The sequence below is a fragment of the Microtus pennsylvanicus genome, chromosome 12 (assembly GCF_037038515.1).
Source record: "Microtus pennsylvanicus isolate mMicPen1 chromosome 12, mMicPen1.hap1, whole genome shotgun sequence".
Taxonomy (NCBI): domain Eukaryota; kingdom Metazoa; phylum Chordata; class Mammalia; order Rodentia; family Cricetidae; genus Microtus; species Microtus pennsylvanicus.
The window spans coordinates 34,662,292-34,686,540 of NC_134590.1; the positions used below are offsets into that span (position 1 = coordinate 34,662,292).

The window sequence follows — 24,249 nt, forward strand, 5'->3', positions numbered from 1 at the left end:
TATTGTTTTGTTTTCCTGAACTGCTAGGAAAGGGGACTCGGGTTTTGCTTGCCAGTCAGCCGCTGATTTCATTTGCCTGTATTTGAAAAAGTTACACATCACCTCCAAAAGAACCTGGAAAATGTGGCAAGATTTATCCGGTGGAGCCGTCTTCATGCAAAAAGTTCTAGTGAATGTGGCACCGCCAGGAGCCTGGTGTTCAGGGGTAAACAGGTCCGAGTCCTGGTAGCAGCTCATGACCTCCTTGGGTGTGGCCTCGCCAGGCTATCTGACTGTATGCGTTTGCTTCTCGGTCTGTAGTATTGGCGTCGTCACAGGACCTCTTGTGTAGGTCTGTTGGAAGTAAGAAACAGGATTATCCTTCTAAAGCATGTGCTTGGCATCGGGCCCTGACACATAGTAACGAGCCCTGTCAATGCCACGTTAGTGGTGAGTGCTGATACCCTAGTCATTTGATGCAGGGCCTCCATTTTATAGACCTTGAAATAGAGATGTAGCTCTTAGGGGAAAATAATGAAAACCCTGACGATTGTATTAGAGATAGATAGCACAGTATCATGCGTAGAAAGGTTTAATCCTGGCAGACAGTGTCTAAAACTATTTCTCAGCTACCATAAGCTTGCAGGTTTTCAGGTTCTGTTGTACATCGACACAGGTTTTTTTTTGACAGATCATCTCTTCTTGCTTGACAGGATGAAATGATGATTATTTCAATAATGTCAGAAGAATTTTTTCCATTAAAAATGGAGCTCACTTTACTATTTGTGAACATTTACACAAAAACTTAGGACAGGGCAGGCAGAGGAAGAAGGAAGATGTGAACCCACCGAAGTTTTTAGGGAGATTTTGTTGGGTAGACAAAGCTCTCCAGAACACACTTGGATTTTTTTCAGAACGTTTGCAGCCTGATTGAGAATGTCTAAGATGTTGGCAGTATAAGATGTTGGCAGTAGTAGCGCTATCATTTATGAGAGTTTAGCACTGTCATTTATGAGAGTTTAATGCTGTCATTTATGAGTGCTTAGATTGTGCAAGGTACTAAAGCAAGCGGGCCAGCAACCTAAGATTGCCCTTTTGATCTTCAGAGTAACTGTTAGGTTGATGGCGATCCCAGTGTGCAGCTGAAGGCATTTGTACCCCCTGACAAACACGAGGCATTGGTTCTCAGCATAAAGGACCCAAGTGACAAGTTAAAACTCAGGGCTGAGGTCCTGAATTTCAAAGTGGAGAATCTTAGGTGTGGCTTGACGGCCTTCATGGATATAGAAGGCAACTTACTGCTCAGTCTTTGTTGCTGTTTTGTGAAGAGCTGGGATGCTCGTGATGTCATAGTTTCCAGGACTACCCTCTACTCTGGAACACTGTAGTATGAGCTACAGTGGGCTGCTTTCCCGCCCAGCTTCGCACGGCTAGCTTTACCAGAAATAATTACACACAAACTGTATTCTTTTAAACACTGCCTGGCCCATTAGTTATAACCTCTTATTGGCTAGCTCTTACATATTGATTAACCCATTTTTAATAATCTGTGTAGCCCCACGAGGTGTGGCTTACCAGGAAAGATCTTAACCTGCGTCTGTGTCGGGTGGGAGAATCATGGCGACTGCCTGACTTGGCTTCTTTCTCCCAGCATTCTGTTCAGTCTACTCCACCTACCTAATTTCCTGTCCTATTAAAGGGCCAAGGCAGTCTCTTTATTTAACCAATGAAATGAACACAAAACAGAAGACTCTCCCCCATCATAACACTTCCACATACCCTTTGAGGTAGACTGGTGTAGGTTTATAGTTACCCATGCCTAGGTCTAAACCTAAGTCATTGCCTACCATCTCAGCATGCACCAGGGATTCCAGCAGGAAAAGCTTCTAACTGCAAGATTCTGGTAGGAATAGTTTGGGGACTTTTCTAAGAATCGATGAGCATTTTGAAGTCAGTGTTAATGACTGTAGTACCTATCATCCTGTCCGAAGCGACAGAAAAGCACACGGCCCTGTCCGCCTGTATGAATACAGTGGTAAGAAGAACAACTCCCTGTGCAGGCGAGCCTCTGGGAGCTCTACCTTGAGACCCTTGGTGTCCTCAGGCCTGACAAATTGTCCTTTGAAATTCATCCCAACCTTACTTTTCTCTTTTTTTAAAAAAAATTAATTTTTATGTGTCCTTAAGTTATCTCTGAGTTTTGCTTCAAGAAAGTAAAGGATTCCTTCTGTAGTCTTATAAGGTCGTAGTCAGGGAGATATGTGGGGTCCGGTAAGATTGTCCTGGGAAGTGTTTTTAGGAAGAGAGGGAAGGATTTGGGATTGTCAGTTCCTGAGGTTTGGGGCAAGGGTGTGAGTGTGGATCTGGAAAGAGATGACAGATTCAGTGGAGGCCTGGAGAGAGGCAGTGGAAACGTGTAGAGCGTCCCTCAGCTCTACGATCTCATTCCTCTACAATGCCATACCAGAGTCCGCGAACTTAGAAACCAAGAGTCTAGCTTATGCTTCTGGAGGTTGTGGCTGCTGTTCCTGCCCTCCGTTCTTTTGAGAACTTTGTCACAGCTGTAGTTTTGATCTAGAATGTTCATCAAAGGCCACATGTTGAAGACTTGGTGAACAAACCACGATGCTGTTGGGAGGTAGAGGTGCTGTTGGGAGAAAGGAGAGCTTAGTGGGAGATTCTAGTCCGCTCATTTTTGTGTTCTCAAAGGGGGTTGTGGAGCTCCATCTCAAGGATGCCTTACTCCACGACACACACCAGCCTGCTGACCTGCCTTGCCACAGGCCCCAAAGCATGGGGCAGACCGACTATGACACTTTTTAAGTGTTAAAATTTGCCCCTAGTACCACACCTCTCCAGCAAGGCCACACCTCCTAATCCTTCACCAACAGCTCCACCAGCCAGAGACCAAGTATTTAAATATATGAGCATGTTGGGATCATTCACTTGTAAACCACCACATTAACAAGGAAAAAGAGTTTTTATATTATGTTTCAGCTTCAAAGGTAGGGGATGTCTTGTTGATAATAGGTTTGGATAAATATTTTCTCACCTAAATCCTGTTCCTACCTCACACTGCATTTTGAACTTCCTGTCTGGCCCCTCTTTTTTCCTTCATCACGTTCCAGAGCCGGGTTCTTTGCCTCCAGAACACATACTTCCTGGCTTGAGTACTTACGACCCCTTTCCCTGTTAGGCTGCATGTTCTGTGAGAGAAAGAAGTGTTTTTGTTCACCAGAGCTTCCCGATATAAGCATCATGTATGGCACAGACAAGTGTGCAATGGCTGATGGGTAATATCCAGTTACCATCATAGGACAAGTAAGGAATGGTAATAGAATAATGACCCAGGGCAAACAGGGACTGTATAATCATATATGGTCACAGTGCAGGACACATTCAGGAGATGCCATGTAGCTAACAGCAGATATGAGCAGAGCATCTATCTGACTTTTTCCTATATTAAAGATGGAGTTTGTTCAGGTCAAGGAAGCAGAAATATTTGAGGGATTCTGTACAATAAAAGTATACCGGAAACCTTCATGCTAGTAAGTCTCTTCTTCTTGACTTCCTGTGTTGCTTTATCTGTGTTCATTTTCCAGATGTGTCTATCACTTTATCTTTTTTTTTTTGTTGTTTGTTTGTTTTCGAGAATCTTTGTCTGTGCATGTGCTGTAAGGTGCACTGGAGACGAAGAAATGAAGTGTATCGTGAAGGCTAAGGAGCTGGGATGTGCAGCCCAAAGACAAACTGGTGCAGGAGAGGCATCTCTTGGTGTTTCAGGACAACCAAACAAACCCACCCCTTCAATTATAGCGGAGTAATGAGCCCACTCCACAGCATGTGGAGACATAATTAGGAATGTGCTGTAGGCTGGCGGCCCAGGTGTCAGGTCATTATCTGAACCATTAAGTTGGGAGTTATGCCCGTTAAAGGTTACTGGTTTGGAAAAGGTGAGATTAGAATGCAAGAGTCTTGGAAAATAAGAATTTTTCCGATTCAAAGGATACTATAGAAAACCTCCAGCATTTGACTTTTTCTTGCAACTTTTCATGGATGTGTAATGAGGACCTGGCTCACGAGGGCACAGCTTGATGGATTTCTCCAAAGGTCAAGAAGTGCTTCATCGCCTTGACCGGCATCCCTGGGGTCACTCTCTTGCTACTTCCTCTTCCAACCCCTACACCCCGTCTTGACCCACAGAAATGTTTCCTGGTTTTGGACTTTTTATAATGGAATCATGCAGTCCCGCTCTTAACCCAGTGTCGTGGGTTATTGTCCCGAGGGACGTTCCTGACGCTGGACTCCCCGGAAAGAAATCCTTGTTTCAGATTTCCCTGGGATATAGCTAAGTTGGGAGAGGCAGTTTCCTGTTGTTTCTAGAGCTTTGTTTTTCTCTTTAGGAGGTGTGTGTATTGTTTGTGTGTGTGTACACATGTGTGTAGGCTAGTGATCAGTCTTGTGAGTGCTTAGAAGCTTCTTGTTTTATGAGTTTACGAGGCAGGATCTCTCCTTAGGGACAGGGGCTTGCTCTTTGGCTAGGGTGACTGCCCAGGCTTCTTTTGTCTTTGCCTCCCCAGCACCGGGATTTAAAGCATATACCATCTTGCCTGACTTTTTGTGGGGGGAGGGCAGGGGCTAGGGTATCAAAGCAAATTCTCCTGCTTTTATGCAAGTATTTCACTGGCTAGTACTTCACTTACTGAGCTATCTCCTCAGTCCCTGGTTAGGAAAAACTTTATGAAAATCCATGTTTGTGCAAATGTGTGCTTGTTTGTCTATACTTATGTATATATGCTTTAGGAGTTTTTTCTCAAATTAGGGGTTGGGAGATAGATGGATGGGTAGTGTGCTTGCTGTGCCAGCCTGAGGACCTGAGATTCCTAACACCGATGTAAGAGCCAGTTGGGATGGCGCAGATATGTAACCCCAGCATTGGCAGCCGGCTGGTGGGGAGACGGAAGTAGATGGGGTAGAGGGAACAGAGCTGCAGGCCAATCCCTGGAGCTCACTGGCCAGCCAGTCTAAGCCAGTAGTTGAGCTCTGTGTTCATTGGGAGATGAGAATCTGTCTCCAGAAGTAAGGTGGAAAGCAGTAGTGGAGGGTACTTCTTCCTGCCCCCATTGTAATGTGAAAAGTAGGGAAAAAGGAAGGAGGGAGGGATGTGAAAAGTAGGGAAAAAGGAGGGAGGGAGGGAAGGAAAGAAGTTTTACTCATTTTTTTAATTTTTTTTTTTGAGACAGGGTTTCTCTTTAGCTTGGGAACCTGTCCTGGAACTAGCTCTTGTAGACCAGGCTGGCCTCCAACTCACAGAGATCCGCCTGCCTCTGCTTCCCAAATGCTGGGATTAAAGGCGTGCGCCACCACCGCCCAGCAAAAATTTTACTCATGTTATATGTGCCATGGTATGTATGCATGGTATGAGAAATACTCATTTCTCAGTGATATGGCTTAATGCACTTTTCTTATCTGCACACCCACACCCACTACATCTCCCTATCGACATCACATTGCTCTGTTGAGATGAAGATGTCTCTCAATACATTGAGCCTAAGAACAGTGTGGTCATTACTGGATTTCCATGGCCATTGAACAGTAGAGTCCATATATGAGATCACCTATAAAATACCTTCCTCCTCCTCCTCTTCTTCCTCCTCCTCTCTTCCTCCTCCTCCTCTTCTTCTTCCTCCTCTTCTTCTTTCTCCTCCTCTCCTCTTCCTTCTTCCTTCTCCTCCTCCTCCTCCTTCTTCTTGATTGTCTGTTTTAAAGTTATCATTTACAGCATTATAGCCTCTCCCCACACACCTCCTTCTCTTCCTCCCTCCCCACCCCAGGTCAGGTAAGTGCAGGGAGATGTAAGAGTCACTTTTGGGAGCCTATCTCATAATCACAATATAAAATACATTCTTAGAAGTGGACTTGCCCAGCAGTGGGGCCCACCCATCTAAAATACCTTCCGATGTTTGTAAGTTGTCCCTCAAAACATTTGAGGCTGGATTTTCTTCTTCCCAGTGTCCTTGCCTGCTCTCCGCCTTGCCGAGCTTCCCAGTCTTTATGTCGTACACAACAGAGCCACTGCTGCTCCAGGTTGCTATTTGTTTTCCTCGGACTGATGTTTTATGTTTATTGGACATTATCCCCATCTTTTGCTCCTTTTTCTGCCAACTTTATTCTTAATGAGTTTTTATCATATTTTACTTAATGATTCCAAGAAGCCCTTTCTATAGATAAACCTCCTGTAGTGGTAATTTTTTTTCAGGTCTTAAAAAAAATTACTATTTTTGCTACTTTTTGTTTGCTTTCAGTCAGGTTTTAATTTTTAAAAGTCAGCGTTCACTGGATTTTTTTCCCCTTGGTGGCTTCTGTGTTGTGTGTGTTTGGCAAGGAAAGCACTGGAAGCTTGAGACGGACAGACATGCCTGGAGTGGGCAGGAAAATGCGGCTGTGTAGCAGTTGGAATTCATGGGAGACATGGTGTGAGCAGTTATATACATCACAAACATTTGCACAGAAGCTGCCAGTTTGTTTGTTTGTTTTAATTTGTGCTGTATTCGGAAGGAATTTTAGTTCTGTGCCTATTTCCGTTCATGCTTTGTTATTTGAGGTTCTAACTTCTGAATTTTTTTTTTTTGTTTTTCAATTTTAGATTGCAGATTATAACCCATTTCCTGCACCATTGCTGACGCCCAGAGATCCATGTCAGAAGTACTTCCAGGTCAGATATGATTTTGCATACTTCAGTACGCAGATAATATGATGGTTATTTTAATGTTAAGCTCCTGTTTGCTAACATGGCATTTTTAAATTTTCATTGTTCTGTATCCTATAATAGAAAAAGTAGGTATTTAAAAAATAAAAAGTCATTTGAACTTCACCACGTGTGTGCTGTGGTGTCTATAAGAAGATTACAGTTGACTGTGGCGGGAAACTGAAGCTCCGTCTTCCCCGCCTGGCAGTGTATGTTGTCGCCTGTGGACTGCTGACCGCTGGTGGAGAAGGTGCCACTGCTAAGTCTTTGTAAGCAGCATCCCGAGTCACGGGACTTGTCAAGACTAGAGTTCCCCGACTCAGGATTCTCCGTGGCTCTAATTCTGCATAATTTCAGGCCTGAGCAGGACTGCCTTGACATCACTGCATGTCCCTCTCTTCATGCCACGACAGATGCTAGTCTGCACACCACTGTATGGTGTAGGGTTTACTTCTTGACCTCGGGATAGTATAAGGAAAAAGCAATTGTGGTAACTCTTTGAGATAAACTCTGGAACTAAGTGGCAAACAGCCTCTCTGTTTCCCTGGACAGGTACCAGTTCTGATTTTTTTAGTTAGACTTAACCATGGGCCGGTGTCTCTAAATTCTAACGTTAACCTTATCATTAAATTGTCTCTATTACCTAGAACTCTGCACTACATTTTCTACAAAGAGGTTAAAAAAAAAAAATCCAAGTGCGCACTGAGCTTGGTATTAGTATATGAAGGGCAAGAAGTTTACTTTTTAGATTTATTAGTTTTTATTTTGTGTCTATGTGTGTTCTGCTTGCATGTATCTATGTATACCATATATGTGCCTGGTGCCTGCAGGGGTTGTAAGAGGGCACTGGAATCCCTGGAACTAGAATTACAGATGGTTATGAGTCAGCGTGTGGGTGCTGGGAATGGAAGACCTCAGGTCCTTTGCAAGAGCTCAAGTGCTCTTAACCTCTGAGCCTGCTCTCCAGCCCTAAGAAACCCGCTTTTCCTAAGGATAAGAAAAGCAGTGGAGGAAAATATGATCAATCTAAGCTCATGCAGGATAGTCAGAAGTTTGAGCCTCAAAGCTCCCTCGTTATGCTATAATGGCTTGGACAGGGAGTAGATTTTGAATAAATACGGCCTTAAATATGTATGCTAATTTTAGAAACTCAGAACAAATCATATGTCCTTTAAAAAGGACATCTTATCTTAGGACATCTTATCTTAGGGATTGTTTAAGCTCCCCATTGGTACAGAGGAGGAATGGTCACATGTACCGACCCGGGGTTCCACCACCCACGCCCTACGGCCCTTCATACATGTGGTGTCTGGTGTAAAGGTGCTTGAGTAGACAGGAGAGACGAAGTTAACTGGGGTCAGGGCTCTGTGATATAGTCTATTAGGTTGTGACCTACAGTGGGGTGGGACGTCTCAGAGACGCAGCTGTCTTAGAATTGCACACATTCCTATGAGGAATCCCTCCCGTGTTCCTGTAAGTAAGCCTGTCAAACCCACCAGTTCACTAAATGAATAACTGATAGGTAAATGATACACTTTAAGTACCAACAATAATTCCTTAGCAATCTTTTATGTTCATGTAGTAAAATAGATCCAGGATCAAAACAATAAAAGAACGAGGCCAGGAAATAGGCAAAGTAATGTGCTTCCATCTACATGGAGGGAGAGCAGTCAGTCATGTCCAAAACCTTTCTCCTGCTTCTCTATTCTGTTGTTCAGATATACCCATCCTCTGGAGGTATTTGAGTTGCTTTATTATTCCTTGGAGCCTACATAACTGCCTTAGTTATTTCCCTATTGCTATGAAAAGACTCTATGACCACAGCAGCTCATAAAACAAAGCATTTAATTGGGGCTAGGTTACAATTTTAGCAGTTTAGAGAGTATGGTGGTGTGCAGGCAGACATGGTTCTTGAAAAGTAGCTGAGGGTTCTATGTAGATCCACGCGCATCAGAAAGAGAGAGGTGCCACTGGACCTGACTTGGGCTTTGAAACCTCAAATGCCACCCCCAGGGACACCCTTCCTTCGACAAGGCCTCACCTCCTAAGCTTGTCAAGTAGCGCCACTCCCTGATGCCTAAGCATTCAAGTATAAGAGCCTGTCAGGGCCATTCTTATTCAAACCACCACAATAAGGTACAGAAACAGTTATCAAACTTAATTTTAAAAGAAAGCTAATGATACTGTCGGTGTTGATGTCACAAGAAAAGTTAGAGTTGTATTTCCATGGTGTCTTGTTCTAAATTCCCCACTCCACTCCCAGAAAGTCACGTGGCAGCTGGTGAGGGGTGAAGGGACCGGCACCTCAGATAAGGTCTGCCTTCAGTCCCTCCTTCCAGCTCCAGGGAGTTGTGACCACAGGGGACCTTTCTAAAGCAAGCCTTCCAGGCTTATGCTGTCATCTGTCTAGAAAGTTCCTGTCCATCCTTGAAGGTTGAGCTCAGACGTGCCTTCTGAGCAGGTCTCAGTCCTGGCAGAACAAAGTGAAGTAATCTTCCTGTTTCATAGATGTTGCTGTTTGCTTTTTCTTAATGTTATTTCCCTTTCGGAATTGGCTTGAAAGCCGGCTGGTCGGTTGCTCAAGAAAGCGTGTAATGTTCCTTTTCAGCACTCTAAGTTTTTCTGTCCTCATCAGTGTTCCCACACTCAAGCATTGACTGTGTTCATCAGACGTGACCGTGGAAGTCTAGAGTGTCATTAAAAAATAGATTCATCTATAAAAGGCACAGAGAGTTTCCCAAAGCATGGATGTAGTAGCTTAAAGATGAACGGAAAGAAGTATTGTTGGCCAGGGGTCACATCTGCATAGTTCCTAATTCTCACCCAGATGTACCCGTCCTGCTTTGTATTTCCCAAGTAGCCGCACATCACATCTGTCGGGTGTGATGTTTTCCCTCCTTGGCCTCCGATGGCTTCCTGCCTGGCCTGCAAGCTAATTCAACGTTCCCTTCTTTGAGAAACTGCGGAACTTCTGTGTGTGTCTCAAATACCCTTTGCCCCCTTCAGACACTGTGAGTTTGGGTAATAACTTCTCTCTCACTGTCTGACTCAGGTTGAGCTTTAAAAAAACCACATCATATTCTTTGTAATAGCTATAAATAAAAGTTTTGTATGCTCACTGTGTCTAACGTAATGTTTATTTAGAATGTATATATGTAGAATGCATATACATTGTTGAATGGCTGACCAGTGTCTCCAGTCTCCTCAGTTCCCGTGCATTGTTGAGCATAGCTAGGCCTTGGGCAGTTAGGGTGAAAAAGGCACAGGAACCCCTTAGGTGGGTTGAGGCTCATGAGCTGAACCAGTTTTCTCACAGGCCCTGGGAATTGGCCTGTGAAGTTGCTCTCTCAGATCTAGGAATGTCTGTGGTACCAAGGCTGCTGGCTCCCTGGTTCTGTGGCCAGAGGGGCCTTCTCACCTCAGCCTCTTTGTTCACAGAGAACTTCTTATCGCCCCGGGCCACAGAGAGTTTGCTTTTGTGGATAATACCAGGAAACCAGCTTTATTTTGCCTCTCCTCCCTAAGAGGAAGAGGGTGAAAAATCTGAGTTTATTTCATTTCCTTTATACTTTGAGGTGTAGTTCAAAAGGCAACTTTCCTTGGGGGAGAAGTATTGCTGTTAACCCCTCAGTGGGAATAAAGTCCTGTGGCAGAGAAGAAAAGTAATAATAATAATAATAATAATAAAGAAAATGTGAAAATCTCCTTCAAGCGTGCAGCACACTTCAGGCCTTCTTGAGCTGTTTGTTAATCCATTTCTGAGAGAGCAGTCTGTTACTGAATCAAAAGGAGCCTACTGTTTTTGTAGAGGACCAGAGGTCTCCAAAAACAGAAGGAGTATGGCCAGACTGTCATGGTACACACCTTTAATCCCAGCACTCGGGAGTCAGAGGCCAGCCTGGTCTACAAAGCAAGTTTCAGGGCAGCCAGAGATACACAGAGAAACCCTGTCTCTAAAAACTGAAGAGAAAGAGAAAAGAACAAGAGTGAACGAGAGAAAGAGAGAGAGAAGAAATGTAGGCAGCTACTACTCACTGTGGGCTCCAGCCCAGGTCTTCACCGGTAGATCTCTGAGTCAGAGGAGGGCCTGCATGGCCATACCTGTGCTGGGGCCCTTGTCTCTGGTGGAGGAGACCATCTTTATGAGATTAAAGAGGTTCGCTTACTTAGTCTTGATAGGCTTTTATACAGACGATACTTGTGTTTTAGCGGAGGCTGTTTTAGTTGCAAAAAAGTTCAAGACCTAAACAGGATAACTAGAAAAATTAATGTGCTGGCCTGAAAAACCCAGGCTTTTTGGATTTGGACTTGGTCTGTTGCAGGGACCCTAGCAGTGTCTGCTCTCTGTCTCTTGGCTCTGCCTTCTACTGATTAGATTGACGCTTAGGCGGGTTGCCCCTGGTCTACCTGTGAGTCCTTGAAGAAGCTGTGGGCTTAAACCTAGTTGAAAAAAAACGTGGGGGCGGGGGTAACCTTTTCTCTTCTTCTCCTTGTTCTTTGGGACAGAGTCTCACTGTTGAGCCCAGGCTGGCTTAGCTGGTGGTGGTCCTCCTGCTTTATCCCCCTGAATGCTGGGACTACAGGTGTGCTCACACTGGGCTGCTGCCTCTCTTCTAATCCCTGGGTCGAGTCTCATGATTAACACTGTGTGGGTCACATGCTTATCCTTAACCAGTCACCGGAACTGTGCAGACTTGTTGCTCTGACTGGTGCGCAGGCGCCAGTGCATGCTCGCATCCACTCCCACACAGATAAGAAATACAAGCTTGCAGCATTTGTGCTGAACCCCTGACCCTAAGAGCCAGGAGGGTGACGTTTCCTTCTTAGTTCTGTTACTGTTACAGCCTCAGCTTAGAAGCTCCTCTGACACAGAGCTGTGGGGAAAATCAGTTGAGCGGATGAGTGACTGGGTGTCAGGGAAGCTTAGTCTGCCAAGAAGCGTGAGCTCATACGAACAGAAAAGGGAGGAAGGAATCCGACATGCCAAGAGGTCGTAGTTATTTCTCAAGTAAATGGTGACACTTCTTTTTTTTGTCACGATCTTAAATCTGAACTTGCTTGTATCTCTGAAATAGACATTGGTCCTTTTGAATTAATGCTGGGCCTTTGTATTAGTGACTTTTTTCCGTGCTATGGCAGAACACCTAACAAAGACAAGGGACAGAATGAGGGGTTTGTTTTGGCCGCTGGCTTGCGGGTCTGATCTGTAGCAGCTGGGAAGTCATGGCAGCGGTGCTTGAAGCAGCTGCTTATATCCCACTGCCATCAGGAAATGGAGGGACATGAATGCTGATGCTCAGCTCACGTTGTCTCTTCGTTCAGTCCAGGGCCCCAGTCCCTGGAATGGGGCCACCCATATTTGGGATAGGTCTGCCTACCTCAAGTACCACAATATGGGAAAGTCCCTTACAGAGGCCTACACAGATTTGTTTCCTAGATGATTTTAGATTTTTGTCAAATTGACAAGAATAATAACTCCAAACAGTATGATAATGGAGCCACGGCGGGTGTGCTAGCTGGTGTGCTAGCTGGTGGCAGATCCCAAAGGAAAGCCACCTCAGCGTGGAAGTCCTCGTGGCACTGGGATTTCGTGTTCATTCCTCACCAGTTGTGTTTCTCTTGATTCTTGCTGTGTTCCTGGACTTGAAGGGTCTGCTGGATGGTGGATGCTTGATAAATATTTAATGAAAAATTCATGAGTATGCCAGACTTTATAAAAAAGGAGCTAGATTATATAGATACATGAGGAAAAGAAAGCTAGGCATGATGGTAAACCTCCTAGTCCTGTCGCTTGGGAGATAGAGATAGGTGGATTGGAAGTTCAAGGTAATCCTTGACTACCGAGCAAGTGTTAGGTCAGTCTGGACTCCATGCAACCCTTTCTGGAAATACAAGAAAAAAAAATGCTAACGTGGAGTTGATTACAGTCACCAGCTATTGATTATAGTCTGAGCATGGCCCCAGTGTTGAAAATGACAATCTGAAGAGTCCCAAATGTAGAGAGAGAGGAATCCAAAGAAGCCGAGGTTGTAGCACAAGAGAGGACATGCCGTCCTTTCGTTTTTATAGGCACTGTTCCTTTTTCTCCGAACTTCCTCAAGTGTTACATCACTCTTTCCTAGTCTAATTTTTTCCCCTTCCTTTTTACTAGTGGTACAGGTACTAGATATACCTAAAGGCAAAGATTGGTGGAAAACCCAGAGTTGGATGGTGGGGACCACAGAGATAACCAGATCATTTGTGTGTGTGCAGCAGAGCTGTGGCTGAGCCTCCAGTGCCCCTCACACTGAAACGTGGAGACCCATGGTTCAGGAGGTTGACTGTTGAGGACCAGTCGTGTTTGATAGAGAAACGCCCCAGCCAGCTGTCACAGAAGATCCAGCTACAGCTCTAAATCCCCTCTCTTTCCTGGAGTCATGGCAGACTTTGGGAAGAATTTTCTTGAGCCAGGATGGAGAAGCAAGAAAAATTGACCTAGATATTAGATTGAAGGGCTTCATTTAACTCCTGCCCAGGCTCCGGTGGGTAGGTAAAGCTGAGATAATGACCATTGATTTCCCCCTTTCCAGAAAAAAAATGAATCTTCTGCTAACTGCACAGTAGGAGAGTTTGCCTAGACTTTTATTTAGGCGGTAGGTGCTATGACAGGCTCTCACAGCAACCCAGGCTGCATTGAGTCTCACCATGTAGCCCACGCTGCTCTAAAACTCCTGACAATCCTCCTGCCTCATCCTTTGAAGCGTTGGAATTACAGGCATGTGCCATCACAGCTGGCTCACATTTTCCTTCTTGAGATATTACTGAAACACTTGCTGTCTTGATGCTATCCTACAGACATGTATTGCTGTGTGCTGCTGTGCAGGTTGATGGAGGCCACAGCCTAGCAGGAGAATACATCAGGATAAAGACATCTGAGGGGCAATGATACTGTACTAGAGATGTTTTTATAACGATGCAGGGAATGGAGGCCAGGAGCTCTGGAGTCCACATGGAGGGGTGAAAGGTCTTCACAGAGAGGCAGCGTCTACCGTGATTCATAGAAGAGTGGAGTTAGCAGCAGAGGGAAGGACGCTGAGAACGTGCAGTAAGAGCATTGCACCCACCCCGGCCTCAGGTGTAGACTGTCCATTCCTCTGTATCTGTGGCCTCCCAACTCCGACGCTGCTCAGCCTTGGCCCTGCCCCAGAACCATCCGTAGTACACGGCACCATCCCCATCCTCCACTAAGGGAGTCCATATCTCTGGAGGTCTCTTAGGGGTAGAGAATACTTCCTTCTCCCTTTATTCCTTGTCCCTGTAATCTCTGGCCTGTTCTTCCCCCAGCTCTTCACCCTCTCCTGTCATTGCCCTTCCTTGGACTCCAGAGGCCACTCCCCTCTGTGTTTATTTCCTTCTGTCCCCTCTCCTCACGTATGTACCCCTTGTCAAGGGAGGGCCCACTGTGCCCGGCTGCCGTGGCCCTTTCTCTCCTCTCCTCACCTGGACTGGACTTAGCCTGCAGTTCTATATTGTCACTGTTCCCATCTCTGCTGACTTCTGCTCTTACAGCCGCTAATGCAAGAACACGTGACTGAGAGCAAGAACACGTGACTAAGCCCCGTGGCTTCCTAGATCCCACCCTTCCCACCAGCTAGTATCCATTCCCACTTTGTTCTTCCTGACCCTTCTTCCTGGTCACTTTCTCCCCACCTGTATCCTTTGCTTTGGAGCTGAGAGGGTGGAAGTCAGTGTCCTGTTCGGTCACCAGCTTCACATTCCTAAATGTGGGCGCTGATGAGTGACTGATTATCAATATGACCTGGGCAAGGGGGGATGTGATGAGAACTGGAGCTCCCTGGAAAACAGCGAGACTTTAAGGAAACTTTCTCAACCCTCTTGCTCTCTCTGTTCCCTCCACTGTCCTGGTGTAATGACCTATGGGATTATCTGAATACCCACCTATAATACAGCCCTCGTAGACACAGCGTCTTTGTTCCTTTGTCGCCTGCGCATTCTCCACGTGTCTACAATAAGGATTGGAGGCAGAGGGGTGGGGAGAGTGCAGGGGTATTGTTATGCACGATGGTAACTCTCAGCGGGCTCCCATCAGAAGTCTCTCAGTCAATCAGGCGATGCTATTGGACCCATTTTCCAGAGAAGGAAACTGGAGTAGTTAGACCCAGCTAGTAAGAAGCCTGGGTAGATGGTTAGCATTTGCATGCCTAATCTTGGGATCTGTGTCCTTGACCTCATCCCTAGCCTCTCACTTCGGGGACCTCCTTTTTGTAACCTGGTGCTTTCCAGGACATCGCTAACCTTAAGCTATTTCATGAAAAGGTTTACCTGATGTGCTGACTCCCGGAAGTAATCCCTTACCTCCAGGGATTAGCATGAGTGCTTCCTTCTAAGGCCAGCCCTTCTCTTTTGCCTGTGGGTAGGTTGGGGTCAGCAAGGCTTTGAAGAACTGGAAAAGGAAGCATGTTCTCAGACATCTTCTGAGTTCTGGGTACTGAGGTTTCAGCAAGGAATCCTAGTGAAGATTGAGTCAGAAGAGCAGCTTAGGGCTTCAGGTGGCCACAAAACTAAAGCGAATTGTACTTGCCGAGGACTGTAAATACAGTTAGCTGTTTCTTCCTGACTGAAGGTCAGTTTGCTGTCTTCTGTCTCAGACATCCAGCCTGAGTTTGGGACCACACACAGTACCTTTGTACTGACAACTATGCAGCAATATTAAAATATGGCTAATTATTTCTTCCAGGACCCATGTCATCTCAATGAAAGCCTCATGTCCTGTTTTTCTCCCCTGTTTGCCCATCTTGCAGCAAGGCGTACTCTCCTCTCCTTGAACCCTTTGAAAGTTCCTTTAATCTTTCTTCTTGTTGTTGCTTGGCTCCTTGTCTGGGAAAGCATCCCTAACCTTAGCACCTCACCAAGGGTGAGGTCATTTTCCAGTTCTCCGGTAACAAATGATACCACTCCTTAATATCTAAGAGATGCCCGGTTATATTCCCCCAGTGATGTATAAACACACCACTAAAGGTGATGTGTCTGACATTGTTTGTACTAGACAGGCCTATTCTGAACCTTGCCATGATACATAAACACTCTGCCACTGAGGACAGCCCCATCTGAGCTACCAAATATTAAAGTCCCTGGAAATTATGATGGCGTTCTTTCTATGAAACATGTATGGTTATAAGTGAAGCAGACAAGAACATTGTCAGGAGACAACCCCTAACATCATAAAATAGCCTCACGGAAACTTCTGCTATGCCTCTCAGGAAACTAGCTGGCGTCCACTTTCTCATGTTACTGTAAATGCCCCAGGGTAGAAAAGTAACTTTCCACGCTGTAGTTGTCTCGGGGAAGACTCTATGTAGGTCCAGAGTGTGACCATTTGAATGGGGCTCAGAAATGTATGTTTTCAATAAAATCGTAGTAATAGCCTGTTATTTAAGAAATGTAAATATTAATTGACAGAATGTTGTTTAAAAGGAAAAAAAGCACTTTAATTTTTATAACTAGATACAGGGCTGAATATTGGAACGCTGGGCATTCAGCGATCTTTATAAATAGCTTTTAAGGAGACGGCCCAAGGTCTAACCACTGGGAACGATAGCCCTTCACTGTCTCATGGGCCCCGTGGGCCTCTGTTACTAATAAAGATGCTGTCTGCAGTGAATGGGTACTTCCTGGAAGCCCAAACTTCTAGAAGCTCTGAGCAGTTCTCTCTAAAATGGGTAGCCCAGTGCATTTTGATGATACAGAGATGCCTCTGAGCTCCCCACCATGGGAAATTCTTGTTCTTTTCCTCTGTGGGGATCCTTGTTATTCCAGGAGAAGGGGAGGGAACAGCCAGAGTACAATTTCAAGATGGAAGAAGCTGTGCTTGGTCCCTGTGCTGCTGCAGCGGAGACCACAGGTCTCTCTGGAGGGCCAAGAATCAGATAAGCAGGGAGCCGTTGCTCACAGGCAGAAGCCTGAACCTTAGGGATCCTTGCGGATGAATTCCATTCACTTTTAGCCCCAGGAGCTTCTCTCTCTTTCTTTCTTTCTTTCTTTCTTTCTTTCTTTCTTTCTTTCTTTCTTTCTTTCTAGCAGGAGGCATAGAAATAAGTCTCTGATGGTACAGAGAGTGTTTGAGATAAATTCGACTGTCGGGTCATCTGCTAGGTGTCTTTTGCCAAGGGCTTGTGATGACATAAACAGCTGAGCCTGCCTGCTAATTCAGGGGAATGCACTCAGACTCCTTGGGGGCTCCAGCACGTTGTCTGTAGCCCAGGGCTGCATCTCTAGTATGTGTGCGTCTGTGTGTGGTGTGTGTGTGTGTGTGTACTTGTGTACCACTTTGTGTTCTTGAGAAATGAAGCTATTTATTTGAATTTTTTTTCAAATATTGACAGTAAGCACAGATCAGAGATGTTCACAAAGGCATTAGCAGATACTGATGGAGGTTTGGTTTTCCAGGCATTCAGAATATAATCTCAGAACGTGACTGAGGGGGATTTATCTTGAACACATGGGACATCACTGAACAGTGACCTTTTGGGCTAAGAATGCTGCAGCTCAGAGGGAATGTCGCGCAGTTTTATTGTTAATGATGTTGGCAAAGGAACTACAGATTGAAAGCTAAGACATGGTGTTGCTGTTTGGAAAGGGGTCGATTTTCGAAGCTGTGAAGATTAAAGACTGTCGGCCAGAAGAAAATGCTCATGCCTGAATGTATAAAGACATTTTTTTTTTGCACTAAGTAAAATATAGACCCTACGACTTCTTAACATCACTGTAAATTAGCTTTTGGGTTTCCACAATAAAACCTTTCTTTGCTCGTGTTTAACATATGAATAAATTATGACATGAAATGGGTCATTTCTATAAGAAGGTCTCATGTGAGAGAAGTGTTTGTTCTTACAATCCTGTTTAGAAGTGGCCACTCACACTGTGTACTAAGTTGCTTGGTCATGACCTGTGCCTTACAACCAATTTCCTCTTTGTTCCCACAGCTGACTCAGGTGTTGACACCTTGGCAGTGTTTATGGCCAGCAGTGGAACCACAGACGTTGCAAATCGGAACAGCCCAGCCACACCACCAAATACCCTTAACCTCCGGTCCTCCCACAATGAACTGTTAAATGCTGAAATCAAACACTCAGATGCCAAGAACAGCACGCCCCCCAAATGCAGGAAGAAATATGCATTGACTAACATCCAGGCGGCTATGGGGCTCTCCGATCCAGCCGTACAGCCTCTGCTGGGAAACGGCTCCGCCAACATCAAGCTGGTGAAAAATGGGGAGAACCAGCTCCGCAAGGCTGCAGAACAGGGGCAGCAGGACCCCAACAAAAACATCAGCCCCACAGCAGTCATCAACATAACTTCTGAGAAACTGGAGGTCAAAGATCTCCACCCTCCGGAGTCCTCGGGCTGTGAGATTTTGCCCTCCCAGCCTAGGAGAACTAAGAGCTTCCTCAATTACTATGCAGACCTGGAGACCTCGACCAGAGACCTAGGGCAGAATCTGGGCCCCTGCCAAGGGCTTGGGGAGGAGAAAGCCCAGCCAGGCCCAGGCCAGGCCCCTGTAGTCATTGGGAATGGTGACTCGCTGCTGCAGAAACCGAACAGACCCCAGTCTAGCCCAGAGGATGGCCAAGTAGCTACAGTGTCATCCAGCCCAGAGACCAAGAAGGACCACCCTAAAACAGGGGCCAAAACTGATTGTGCGCTCCACCGGATCCAGAACCTGGCACCAAGTGACGAGGAATCCAGCTGGACCACCCTGTCCCAAGACAGTGCCTCACCCAGCTCCCCAGATGACACAGGTACCCCGGGGACCAGGACAGCCCCACCTGGTACTTTTCCACTGGTGTTTTTAATCAGCGGTAGAGTACATCTCTCCCGGCTGAAAGGTGTCAGCTCCCGCTAGAGGGACATGTGGGTGAAATCAGGCAGCATGTGGAAACTATCCTTAGATTTCTCAGGCACATTGTGGGTTCATTTTGGGCCATCCGTAAGTTGTTCTGGTTCACATTTCCATAAAAAAGTAACCACTGGTTTAAAATATGGCAAATTGTCATCTCTGGTGATTCAGCTGCTGCTGCTGGGTGAACTGTTTTTGGGTACTGTCTAGAAACATCAGGTTTTGTTAAATAAAATAGTAAAAGAAAAGTAGTTGCCAAGGGCAGACTGCAATTTAATTAAAAGAACCCACTATTTCAAAACTCTCAGAACTTTGCTATACTCAGGCTTACAAAACCTTAAAAATGTCTAGAACGTTTAAAAGTCAGGTCTTGAAAGACATTTTGCCTGCTCAAGTAATATTTGGAAGTGAGAAAAAAAATGATACTCTCAAATGTTTTTGGACATTCATGATTTTAAGTAGTGTTGGTGATTTCGGTCTGTCAGTACTTCTGTCCGCGTCTGTAGCTTTTGTCAGGTGTGGTGGATCGTGGCAGCAATGAAAAGAGTCTTAAGAGTCAGCCACTCTTCCATTTCATGTTCTCAGAGTTCCCACTCAACCAATCAGAAAGCTGTAAGCTCTAGAAGCACTCTGTGCTGAATGAATTCAATGTAAATAACATCCACACATGTGGCCCAGCATCTGCAGTAGCAGCTCTGAGTCAGGTAGACCAGATGGCACACCAGGGAGCCAGATGACATTTTCCCAAAGGTAAGGCAGAGAGAGCACAAGGAGTGAAGATTTTACAAAGAAGATAGAAAAAAAGGGGGGGGGGGGGGGGAGAAAGTTAATTGACTTGTTCAAAATAGGAAGGAAAAAGGAGCGAAGAGCCCTGAAACCCTGGTTCTTTCTGTGTTAGGTTTCAGCAGCCTTCTGGGACTGGCTGTGGCAGTAGGAAGCCTGAGTGACTCATTTCGTCTCTTCAGTGTCTTCAGCTGGAGTCATAATTATGTTTAGCAATGTCGTCATGCCCATAGCCCTCGGTGACTTGGGAGCATCCCTGTCCTGTACCTGATGGACAGTTTCACCTGCTAGTGGTCGAATCTTTTCCAGCTGCCCCTTCAGCGTCTGGCCAGACTTAAGACCAGACTTCTATGGCTGACTCAGCCTTCCTGCTGCTCTTGCAGGCGTGATGTGTTCTGGGGCAGTGAGGTTTAAATGATCTGAGGACACTGAGTGAAGAGTGGAGCCTCCGCCCCCACTCTAGCCCCTCTTCCTAGTGATGGCCACCTTTTAAGGAGGGCATTTCTTCTAGAAAACATTTTAGGCCTGTGATGATTTATAATAATTTTTTTAAATGTATAAAAATTTGGGGACATTATTTTTAGAGATCTTGCCTCGTAGAAGTGTAAATCAATCTATGTGATCACATAATGTACATGATACAAAGACCCTCCATAGCCATTGTTCCCTAGCTGTGGACTCAACCAACTGTGGATTGAAAATGTTGGGGGTAAAATTACAGCTGTACTACACATTTGGACTTTTTTAGTCATTGTTTCCTAGAATAGTATAATAGCTATTTGTGTAACATACGCATTGCATTATTACATGAAACCTTTAATTTTGGTGTTCCTGGGGGTCCTGGAACCAATTTCCCTGAAGACACCGAGAGATAGCGGCATTTAAGAGATACATGAGGCGGGGGCAGGGGGTACCATGATGAGGATTTAAAAATCCCCACAGCAATACCCACTAACTACTAGCTGTTAAAACTGGGCTGTTGATACAAGGGCTCATCATTCTGGTCTTAAAATTTTGTTTTTAAAAATTCCATGTAAGATGTTAAGAAAAGAATTCAGTTTAGACTGTTGATGCTTCACTTTTTAAAGAATGTACTTTATATGAGTATTGGAGCAGGAGCTTGGTGGTCACTTGCTTATCATACACAAGGCTCTGGGTTGAAGATCTGGCCTGCTTTTCTATTTTAGTCACTTTTTAAAAAATTTTGCACATGAGTATTTATTGTAATACTCTTATTCCCAACATCTAAGTTGGAGAGCTTTAATTCGTTATAGTTTTGTGTGTGGATTTGTGTGGGTCCATACATTTGTGTGTTTGCGTTTGAAAGCCAGAGGTCAGTGTCCGGTGTTGTCTTCTGCCACTCTCCACTGTTTAGGAAAACAAATTGCTTGTTTACATATTTGTTATTGTTTGTGTGCGCACACGGGTATGTGTACCCATGTGCATGCCGAGGAGCGTGCATAGGGCCGAGAGGACAACTGGCAGGGGTCAATTCTCTCCTGCCATGCAGGTCTGGGGATTGAACTCAGATCCTCAGGCCTGACAGCAAGCATCTTTGCTTGCTGAACCATGTTTCTGGTCTTTTAATTTTTATTTGAAACAGGATCTCTTGCTGAACCTGGCCGGTCCCCACATTGGCTAGATTGGCTGTTCAGTGAGCTCCGGGAATCTGCCTGCTCCTCGCCCCAGTGTGCCATCGTACCCAGCTTTGTACATGGATTATGGGGATCTGAACTTAGATCTTTGTACTCGCACAACAAATGCATTCCCCGCCTAAAGTCTCCCCAGGTCCCACTTCGGTCTCTTCTATTTTATATGCTGTGCTATCGTGGAGAAGCTCAGTAACATATTTTAAAGGTTTCCTCATCTATGAGTGATTAACATAATCTACCTCTGTGTATTGACTGTGAGTGTCAGTCAAGGAGGGAAACAGAAAGGCTGGAGAGCTGGCTGAGTAGTGATGGTTCCTCCGGAGGACCCAAGTTCAGTCCCCAGCACCTATGTAGAAACTCACAACTGTCTGTAACACCAATTGACCCGATGCGCTTTCCTGGCTGGCCTCCATGGGCACTGCATGCACGTGTGCACAGATATAGATACAGGCAAAACACCTGTTACATAAAAAATAAAGGTAAATAACGTTTTTTAAAGAACTACAACCCAAACTTGAGCTTTCGTTCAAAACGGTCACTTTGGATGCTGCCACCCACTTCGCTTGGCAGGCTCCAGTGTCTCTGGTCTACCCTAATTTTCAGAACCCTAATCTTAAAACTGCCCCAGAGCTGGTTTGTGGGCCCCTCCTGAAACAGGCGCTCTCTCTCTTTTCACTGAGAGCTTTCAGGAGTGAGCCTGATACCCTGAAATAAAGAGAGCGACTCTTGGGTGTCTGTGTCAGTCCAACTGAGCAGCGTTGCTAGTGTTAAAGCCGTCACAGCGCCGCTGAATGAAGACTCAGGTGTGTCTCTTGAAAAGGCAAAATTAGTATTTATGGTTTTTCCAGTCTGTTTACCGAAGATGATCGTGATCAGTGTGAATACTACCTGCTGAAAGAAAGCAAAAAGTGATAGTGAATATTCCTAAGACATTGGCATGCAGCACTGGGCTCTGTGTAAAAAGTGTGCCTTGGCATGCCAGTTTGTTTTGTATTAAGTAAGCAGGCACCACGTCGGGTGTCTTTTATGACTAAGTCATGAGATAATTGTCATTGGATTTCGAGCTGTGCTTTGGTGAGTTCAGGAAAAATAGAGCAGACTCTCGTGTACCTTAGGGCATCCTTTCTGAATTAGAGCATACCACTTATACAATAAAATGCATTACCTAGTCCCAGGACTGACCACTCTGTATTTCCCTTTCTTTCTGAATTGTCCCCTCCAGCTTTGCAGTGACATTTTTGCCCGGTCAGTCATGTGTGCAGTATGCTGCCCCCTTCTCCTGTGTCATTTGTTCTTTGAGAAAACAAGAGGCTGTTTACAAAAAAGGAAACCGATCTGTGACAGGGCTTTCAAGGGGCTTTGGGAAAATTACTGTGCCTTAACCTTGGTTCTGAAACAAAGGGTTGCACTGTTTTCACCTTTGAAAGTGAGGACTTTGGATCTAGTTAGAATTCTGTCATAGCTCTGGCGCCCTAGGTGGCCCCAGGTAGACAGGATGACTCAGATAAATACATGCTGCTCAGACCCTGTATCGTCTCTCTGTAAACTGCTTGGTGCCCTATGATAGGGTTCCTCATTTGGACTCTTACGTTACACGGACTTGTAATGTAAGACTTACTTGAACCTCGCAGAGTTGGGAGCTATAGAGTATGGCTGTCCATTTCTGTCCCCCTCCAACTCCACTCCCCAACCCCCCATCAAACTGCACGAGCCAAGCAGCTGTCTCTACTGCTGAACTATACCCACAGTATGAGATGCAGCTTACATAATAGCTGGTTAATTTAAACTCACTGCTAAGGTGCGCAAAGGCAGGATCCCACACTGAGCTAGCGGAGCCCAGAGAGCGTGGTTGTGGTTGCAGTGCCCCATTAGCTTGTAGAGAGCCTGGGCTCCAGAGTCAGCTGCAGAGCCCTGTCCAGGTTGCCATGTACAAGGCTGTTGTGTGGGACGACCACAGCTTTCGCATAGACTTTCTGTTAAAGCTGAAAAGGGGACATCCAGAAAGAGGTCTTGGCCTAGTGCGCAGCACAGACGGGGCTTACTAAATAAAAATGCTATTATTAATGATCTTTATTGGTACAGTGGTGTGATATAAAAGTTATATTTATTTTTAAAGTGTTTATTCAATTTTTATTTATGTGTATATGTTTCTGTGGGGGGACATGTGCATGGGGAGGGCAGGGAGGATGCCCATGGAGGCCAGAGCAAGATATTGGATACCCTGGAGTTGTAAGCTGCCTGACATGGATGCTGAAAACTGAACTCTTTCTTGTCATTGGCAAGAGCAACAAACACTCTTAACCACTGGGCTTTAGCCTGCAAAAGTTTACTTTACTTTTTAACTATGAACTACGTGTATATTGAGCTGATTTTAGTTAAGATTTTGTAAGCCTGATGGACAAGGACCACACCCTGGTCTGTACATTGTCAGTACCTGAAATCCAGGCACGCTGGGTAAATAAGTCACGATTAGTTGAATAAAAATGGAGGTCATCTACATATCCCCAAATAACCCTCATGTGTTGAATGGGACATTTGATGTTATATTTAATCAATATCTGATTCTGGTATAGTCTCTGTATTTTATAATTTTATTGATCATCCTGCCTCATACTCAATGATACTGAATGACTGTGGTTATCAGGAAAGCTTCTCAAACATAGGGAACTGCTGGCATTTCAAGCCAGGTCTTTGGACACAGCATTTGGAGCATCCACTGACCCACAGTCATAGGATTTAGGCATGTAGAATAGAGCCCCAGAGCTGAGTGCCCTGATTTTATCCCATTCACTGTTTGTATGGTAGTCATCGAAAGAACCCAGAAAATGGAAATGATGTTGGCAGAAATGCCCATGCCTATAGCAGATAGATTTGGGTCAAATGCTGCGTATTTGATATACATTCTCTGTATACCAACCCCAGATAGCTCCAAATGTGTAACCATGCTCTGCCCATGCTTGGCTGCCCAAATCTAAAGCTGCCTCTTAGACTCAGAACTCTATGGAAGTTTCTACAGCTCTCCATGATGCATGCATGCATGCATGCATGCATGAGAACCTTCCAGTGTTGTCCATGATATCCATCTGGCTAGACAGATGGGACTGGCTCATGTTAGTTGCGCATGCCCTCTGATGTTTGCTCCATGCATGCCTCCACAGAACAAGTGAGCACCGCTGTGTATAAGAAGTGCT

General features: G+C 45.2%; 1 protein-coding gene across 11 annotated transcripts in view; it reads left to right on the top strand.

Annotated features, from left to right (window-relative positions):
- Apbb2 (amyloid beta precursor protein binding family B member 2) overlaps positions 1 to 24,249 on the top strand; it is a 320,293-nt gene that overhangs the window by 154,897 nt on the left and 141,147 nt on the right. For all 11 annotated transcript variants that reach the window (XM_075943293.1, XM_075943299.1, XM_075943298.1 and 8 more), the window contains 2 exons: positions 6,626 to 6,694; positions 17,710 to 18,525. In XM_075943293.1, coding sequence (XP_075799408.1) covers positions 6,676 to 6,694; positions 17,710 to 18,525 — 835 coding nt within the window. In that variant the 5' untranslated portion in view covers positions 6,626 to 6,675. The remainder of the gene's footprint in view (positions 1 to 6,625; positions 6,695 to 17,709; positions 18,526 to 24,249) is intronic.